At 31.8% G+C, this 8,529-nt stretch overlaps 1 protein-coding gene across 1 annotated transcript in view; it reads right to left on the minus strand.

The window, feature by feature from the left end:
• Positions 1-6,081: 6,081 nt before the first annotated feature.
• LOC106473828 (adenylate cyclase type 2-like) overlaps positions 6,082-8,529 on the minus strand; it is a 12,100-nt gene continuing 9,652 nt past the window's right edge. The window contains exon 5 of the mRNA XM_013934502.2: positions 6,082-6,816. Within this exon, the coding sequence (XP_013789956.2) occupies positions 6,652-6,816 (165 nt within the window). The 3' untranslated portion in view covers positions 6,082-6,651. The remainder of the gene's footprint in view (positions 6,817-8,529) is intronic.

Here is an 8,529-nt window from a genome sequence, read left to right on the forward strand (position 1 = left end):
CAGCTGTCTCTCAAGGGCCCGGCATGGCCAGGTGGTTAGGACGCTCGACTCGCAATCTGCAGGTCGCGAGTTCGCATCCCCGTCCCACCAAACATGCTCGCCCTTTCAGCCGTGGGGGCGTTATAATGTGAAGGTCAATCCCACTATTCGTTAGTAAAAGAGTAGCTCAATAGTTGGCGGTGGGTGGTGATGACTAGCTGCCTTCCCTCTAGTCTTACACTGCTAAATTAGGGACGGCTAGCGCAGATAGCCCTCGTGTAGCTTTGCGCGAAATTCAAAACAAACAAACTGTCTCTCAAAATAAAAGAACTTTTTTCATTTTTAAACTTTTCATAAAACTGGCTTGACGTATAAATATGTTAGTTTCTCTGTTCAAGAAGTATTCCAAAAAGGCTTAATGAAACTGTTATCAAAGAAATTCATGAAACAAAAAACAACAACTTAAGGACAAGTTTTTAAACTCACGACTTCCACGAGCTTTATCAGTTTTAGTTTGTTTGTGTTGAATTTGGCGCAAAGCTACACGAGGGTTATCTGCGCTAGCCGCCCCTAATTTAGCAGCTAATCATCACCACCCACCGCCAACTCTTAAGTTACTCTTTTACCAACGAATAGTGGATTGACCGTACATTATAACGCCCCCCCCCACCCCACGGCTGAAAGGGAGAGCATGTTTGGTGTGACGAGGATTCGAACCCGCAGATTGCGAATCCAGCGCCTTAACCATCTGGCCTATCAGTTTTAGTCTTTCGTTCTTATTTCACGTGACATGCAGTAATAAATAGCAAAAACAAAAATACAAGCTTAAGGACAAATTACGAAGTGACGATCGAATCAATACATTGTAAATCCAGCTGGTTTCTATTGAGACATGATATTGTCATCTTCATTTTACAGTATTTGTTTTACTTACTAACTTATATATTGTTAATAATAATAATCCATTAACTTCTAAAAACTATATTTAGGTTCGATGTATTTTTTATATGTTTTTCATTATCACATCAATCTTATATTTTTTTAATCAGTCCTGGTGCATTTTACTTGAACATATAACTAATAACCAATACACTGCTTCTGTGCTTGATTTTAATTATTTCAAATGTTTATTAATTTTACTGTGTATCTAACGATGAGTTTACAACGTTTGATGTAAATTCGATGCAGTGGACATTCTACATTGTTACGAATTAGTCGATGTTGGCTTTCTCGTAAGAAATTCACTACTTGACCTACATAAAGCCAGCGAACCGGAAACTTTCATTAGGTGTAAGATGCACTGTCAACTTAGGGCAGATGTATTCTCACGGGTGAAAGGTCGCACAACTAAAAATAGGAACTCTACTAATAGAAAAAACAAACACACACATAGTGGTGGTTTGAATGATCTTGAAGCATGAAGAAATAAGTGAGGGGCTGTTTGACCTCCTGATTGAATATTGGGGTTTTTGGGGTGAACAGGCTTCTTTTTGGGTTAATTTTTACAACGTGGTTGCCAAAGTCGTGCTACTATCTACAAGGTATATAAAGGGCTTCCATTTTCACTTTAGCAGTTTTTGGTGGACCTAGTGCAGATAACATACAAGTTATTGAAGTTCAAATTTTGGTTAAGTTTCGAAGGCTGCGCAGAGATTTAAGGTGAGAATTATCATTAGTTTCGTTATTTGTTCTTTAATCACATTGTTTCATGTTGGATCTAATCGTTACTCAAATCTTCAGTGTTTGTTTTGTTTGAGCCTAAAGTTGCTCAATGGACTAACTCCGAGTTCTATCGTTATAAATAAACCTTAAGGCTTACCGCTAAACCACTCGGAGACGATCTAAAAGAATGGAAAGATAAAATCCCTGCGCATTTCGAAATTCTAAATATTTCACTTACTGATAATCATATATATCTTTAATTAATAGGAATCAACTTATTTCTAATACGTTGTGTAGTATTTCATAAGTGTATGAAGTTTCAATTATTTCTGTCACTCTGTCATTTACTTAGAAGCATTAACGACTGTTAAAAAGGAAAACAAAATTCTCACGATATTATATCATTTGCTTTTCGATTTACATTTGAATTCGACAAATAGCTGGATAATTAAATCACTATTTCATTTAATACAATTATAAACACTAGTACAGTCCATGATGGCAAAAACATTACTTCTTAAGGTTTGTATCTTGCTTTCATTTTCTAAATTAACTTTTATGTAACATTTTTTATACAAAACAAGTGAGCAAAAACACCAATAAATATTTAGATCGAAGCCTAAACCATAATAAATCCTGCATGAACAAAATATATTTAACACGACGTAAAACGAAGAGAGAGAGAGAAAGGAACGTTGAATTTTTCGCTGAAGAGACTGGGACGTAATTGACTGGTATTATTCCTATAAAAAAATTAATAAATGATAAATTTTCACACGTCTAAATGAAGACTTTATTCTGTTTCATTTTACGCGACGTTTCGGGCAGATGGTTAATTTCCATTGTATGGCGAATGGCATCTGCCCGAAACGGCTCATAAAATGAAACAGAATGACATTTCAACTGAGAACGTGTTAACTTATCGTTTATTACTTTTTATCTGAATCATTTTTGCACACGTCTCGCTGAACAACAGTTACTCTATATTATTTGATATTATTCTGCACAATAACAATAGCAAGTTCATTATTCTAACGTTTCTTTACTAATTTCATATTGGGGTAGAAGAACGTCAATTTTAAAACATCTTATACAAATGTTATTTTATAATATCCCCTTAGAATAATATTTATTCGTTTCTTTTGTTTGTTTGAATTTATGCACAAAGCTACACAATGGGATATCTTTGCTCTGCCCACCACGGGTATCGAAACCCGGTTTTTAGCGTTGTAAGTCCGCAAACATACCGATGTGCCACGGGGGGGGGGGGGTATTCGTTTCGATTACACATCAGGTAAGTTAAGTTTATCTTATACGACATTACTTTCTCGTATCAGCGAATTTTTTTACCATCTCATTAGTTTTCTCCTAAATTATGACTACTAGGAAATACATAACTTACAGCCCTAAAACAGATTAGAATATTAAACTATGGAATCTTTATTAGTTATTAAATTGGCTTCCTCAGTTTTCCGCATTATAACATTTAAATTAAGGCATCACACAAGTAAACATATTTGTTTTTTGTCTTTATATTACAGAATGGGATCCAGATTACTATCATCTTTGTTGTTGACATGCCTTCTTCTTGGTGTTACATTACATACGTCAGAAGCTCTATCCAAATTGAAGTTAAAAAAACTACTTAAGCTGGCTCTTCTGTTACCTAAGCCACCTACAGTGATCCCCATCCCAATCCCCATTGCAGTAAGCATGTAAGTATAGAAGGAAATGTTTATCTCATTTGTTTAATGTTGGAGCATGAAAGTATTTAGGGCCATATAATGTGATACTTCGTGACGACGGACTGAAATATATATGCTGAGCCCAAAGTTATAAGCAGGTTCAGTAGTTTTATTAAAACTGTGATAAAACAGAATTTAACTACATTGTCAAAACAAGTTATAACCTCCCTTAAGATTAATTTTTACATTGTTTCCTTATGTCTCATACTAGTAAGTACTAGTTTACTTACTTTGAAGTATAACTCGTTTTACAACATGAAATTCTTTAGTACTGTAACTGTTTAAAAACAATTGAAGCTAGAAACAAATCATAAAACCAAAAAGTGATCATTTCTTTTCCATCATCCAGTCCAATGAACACTCTAAATTAGCATTACCTAAAGTTTTCAAATTACAATTCTCCAGGTGACTTTACATTCATAAACAAGATGGATGATATTAACCCTGTTAGTAATGTATGAAAAGAAAGAATAAACCTTTTAATCAAAGCTAGCCTGTTTGCTGTTTACATAAACCACAATGTACACGCTTGGCATTGAGAAATTTATCTTGAAATCACGTGTCTCTTGTCCTTATTGTACATATTTTGGCTAAAAGTACATCGACAAGTTTGTCTCAAAAATATATTTACCAGTACACACTACGTTATGTTGGTTATCTTAGCATTAGCTGTCTTTTAGTCAAGTCTTAAGACGCTTACAATCAAGACCGCTGGGACCTTGCAAATGAAATTTATAAAATAGCAATAGTGTACTAGCTATGTATTTTATTTTTTCAGGGATTCCGGTTATGGTAGTATGCATATGATGGGTTACAACAGCATGCCTATGATGGGCTATGGTGGTGGAATGATGATGGGAGGTTATGGAATGATGGGAGGTTATGGAGACTGAAGATCAGAACTACTTACTTGTTCGCCACGTGTACAAAGTTGTGTCGTACTCATGTTAGAAATTAAACTCTTCGTTATTTACAAACACATTAAAGAAGACTGTTTCTTATAAAAAGAATTTAAATCGCTGTCATCAAGGATGGAATAAGTACAAGTCTTTATCACTTTCTAACAAGTACACTAAAACAGAATTGATAGCATTGGTGCGTGTGTCTGTCGTACTGTACATATATACAATATTTAGACTATTTGTGTAAAATAATTTGACTTTAATGTTTTGTATTTACCACACTTAATAAATATTTACCTTCAATTGATGAATGTCTGAATTTTTTTAATTTTGTATTCATCGACCTAATTTTACGACAAATTTCAGTAAATTTTGTGAATAATGAACTATCGGTTAAGCGTAGATAGCTTATTTTGAGTTTTGGTATCAAACCTTTCCACTAGGTTAGAGATAATGCATACATTTTTTTGCTTGCTTACTTGGCGACTGTTCATAAATAAGACACTTTGTTTAAAATAGTTTTACAATAATATGTATACATCATGAAGAAAACGACTCACTGAAATAAAAATTCATAAAGTAATTTACGTAAAAAAGAACCAATGGAAAAAGTACATAAAAAGTCACGTCATAAATTAAAATATCTTCTAAAACTATATATATGTTTACTTTAACCATTATAAAAATCACGTTTTGGTTAGAAAAAATAACATGGAACCCCAATTTAAGAAATTTGTGATTTATGTTTATTAAATTATACATCGAATCAGAATCAGTAATTTTTTGTCAAAGAGTTTTCTTTCCAAAGTAATGTCGCCAGCAAAAAAATCCAACTAAAATGATTTACAATAAGAAAAATTTTCATCAACCTGGCACAAAATATAAAAACTAATGTGACCATTCATAGACGCCTATAGACGTAAATATCACGTTATGAATCATAATTTATCTCAAAAATGTAATTTACCGTGTTTTATATCTTGAAAGTGGTATTCCATTTTTATGCAAAAAAAAAAAAATATTATGCGGGTTATAGGGGGGAATAGGTGCCCCCTCACTTTTATTTCCTGTGGGATATAGTATATATATATATATATATATACGTATACACACGACATTCATAATAATTAATTAATCCAGTCCATTATTATATTATTATTACTTCAAATACGTTAATGATTAAGTGGCAGAATATTTTATTAAGTATAGTGAAATCAACAAGTTTAAACTCTTGGAAAAAGGTAGTTATTTTTGTGAATTATTTATGACCAAACTAGTTTATCTGTTAACAATCATTAAAAACATAAAACGGTATATTACAATTTCAAACCACTGTTTCTTTGACCAAGTAAATTTTTGTTTATAAAATGTAGCCAACTTTATTCGAGAATAAAAACAAACAAAAAAAAATCAGAAAAAGGTAAATAACCCCACCAGATAACACGAACAATAACTGGTACATTAGGTTAGGGCACTCATTTAGATGGTTTTGATTTATATTATTTAACAGGGTTTTGACACAGTGTTTTTCTGATAAGTTTAGTTTCTGATTTTCTTTAAGAAAATCTTTCTTTTAGATTTAACTTAAAATTCGAACTAATAAAACAAACAGAACAGTTAAAACCATTTGCCAAAAATGTACATATTACCTTAAAAACGTTTTAAAAGTTATAATTCAATAAATAAAAAAGTGATGCTTTACTGAAACAATTGTAAAGAAAAGATTCTAACAATGTATAATATTTGAAAAGTAAAATTTGATGAAAACATGATTTACTTAATTTTGAAACAAAGTAATCTAATGGCAATTAACCTTATATAAAATAATCAAGAAACAGACTTTTACAAACCAAAGAAATAAAATCTTATGGAACTAGATTCCAAATGAGTAATTAAATTATGACTGTTGCTAGAAAGGTTTCAAAACTTTATACATGATTTAAATCATTACAATTAATCTTATGTTAATCATAGAAAATTAAATCTTCATTTTCCAGCTTTTTTTGATAAATGTTTCTAATCATGAGAATCTTTAATGATAGCTAATCTGAAGAACATGTTAAAATTTGAAATGAGCTGAAGTTTTTAACAGGAGCTCTGACACTATGTAGCATTCATGTTCCAGCATGTATTAACTCAAGTTCTAATGGTATTTATGTAGCAATATAGTGTCCAAAAAGTTTCAATCTCTGATGATGTGTAGCTTATGGTGTCTGGTACGTAATAACACATGTGCTAGAGATGAATCATCTTTTAGTTAGTCTCTCCTAGATAAAAGAAATGTAAATAACCTAGAAACAATAATGACATTACACTTTCAAACTTAGTAGCATGGCTCTAAAAACACACATAAAACAATAATGTCATAATCTAGTGACATCCTCATCCTCACTGGCTGGATCATCAAATGGAGTCTTGAGCAGGTATGTGGTCAAGTGACCTTTCCCTTTGACGTACACACCCTCCCTCTTTTGCAGAAGATATTCCTGACGTTGGTTCATTAATAAGTCAGCCACTTCATTTGTAACCTGGAATAAAATACTAAGAAACGTTAGTCTACATGTAACCAAACTGATAAACATACAGGCAACTTACACAAACATTGTGTAATTAAATCAAATATTCTACAATGTATTGTACAAGTCCAATGTTTGAGAAAAGCCAATTAAAATTTTCATATAAAATAATAATTCAAAAAACGTTTTCATTTATAAAATTCACTTGACTAAACATTCTATTACATATAAAGCTAATTTAAACATTCTGTTAGGTAATTATTTAAAAAAAGACTTGTTATATATTAGAATGACTCCACAAACTGATTCAACCATCTTATTGTTACACATAAGAACATAATATATTTTGTTGCATAAAAATATGATTCAAACATTTTATTAAATATGAAAATAATTCTCATAGAAAGTTCTCTGGTTATGGGTTCATGGTTTTGTTGGTTACAAGGTCCCAAATAACATACAAGCCCCCCAAAAATAAAAAAAAATACCATCAATACTGCAATTAATTCCACTAATTACTACTGAGTTACCCATAAGTATATTTTACACAGAAAATGAGTGATTTCAACAATATTTTTTGTGGTTATTTCCTTACAACGATAGTTTTGTTAACAGAAAAAAACAAAGTTACTCAATATGTGGATCTGGGCCCACCATTAGTGAACAATAAAAATCAAGTCATGAGTTTTGTGAGTTAATTAATTTTATATTCAAATAACACAAATTACTGAGATGGCCTTCATCATATTTATATTTTTAGCTAAAAATTACCTAGATTATACGACACAAAGTTAACGTCCTTTCTTTTAGCTGCTGCGCACATTTCAGTATCATATAATCTAATGATGATTATGTACTTAAGGGAGATATATATATTTTAAAGATATATATAAATGCTTTCGTTAACATAACAGTGAACAATGAAATAATTTTTTGCAATGCATTATAATGTATTTTAAGAGCATACTATTCTTTAATTATTCCCTCATAATTACTAAACTGACACTTGTTAATGAAATTTCAGACAAAATATGTTAAACACTCAAATGGTTCTTGAAAGCTCAGTCTATTCTATAATCAGATAAGAACTTTTAAGATGAAGGCATTTGATTTTTGATTTATAAGTAATTTTAAACATACTTCAAAGTTCTGAATATTATGCTATTCTCAAGAACTTCTCTAAATTTCTATAAATAAATATAATGTGTTCTGAACCATACTCTTTATATATATACACCTGGAAAAAAGTTAAGCACCCCCAAATATTTTTCAGGATTGCTTATTGAAAATAAGGTTTAATTTTCATGATGTTGAGCAATGTTAATAATTTCAAACATAATTAAAAGGATGTGAGCGTTCAGGTGTGACATTTAAATCAGGCCGTTTTTTTCCCCACGTGCAACTTGCTCCCTTCTTCACGTCCAATATGCACTATTTTCTCGTGCATCAAATCCGTATTCAAGTCCCGAATTTCTGAATGCAAAATCATTTTAAGTAAGAATGGCAAGAAGACGGATATCAGAGGCGCAGAGATGGCAAATTATTGGCATGAATTCCGCTGGTATGTCCTACAAGGCGATAGGTAGACAGCTTGGCTATCATTACACAGTGATCAGCCGTTTGGTCAGAAAACATGTTGCCACCCAGAATGTTAAGGTCCGTCCTCGACCATCTGTAACAACCCAACGTGAAGATAGGAGCCTTGGTAGATTGGTCAGACGAAAT

Source organism: Limulus polyphemus, unplaced genomic scaffold (assembly GCF_000517525.1).
Source record: "Limulus polyphemus unplaced genomic scaffold, Limulus_polyphemus-2.1.2 Scaffold6536, whole genome shotgun sequence".
Lineage (NCBI taxonomy): Eukaryota > Metazoa > Arthropoda > Merostomata > Xiphosura > Limulidae > Limulus > Limulus polyphemus.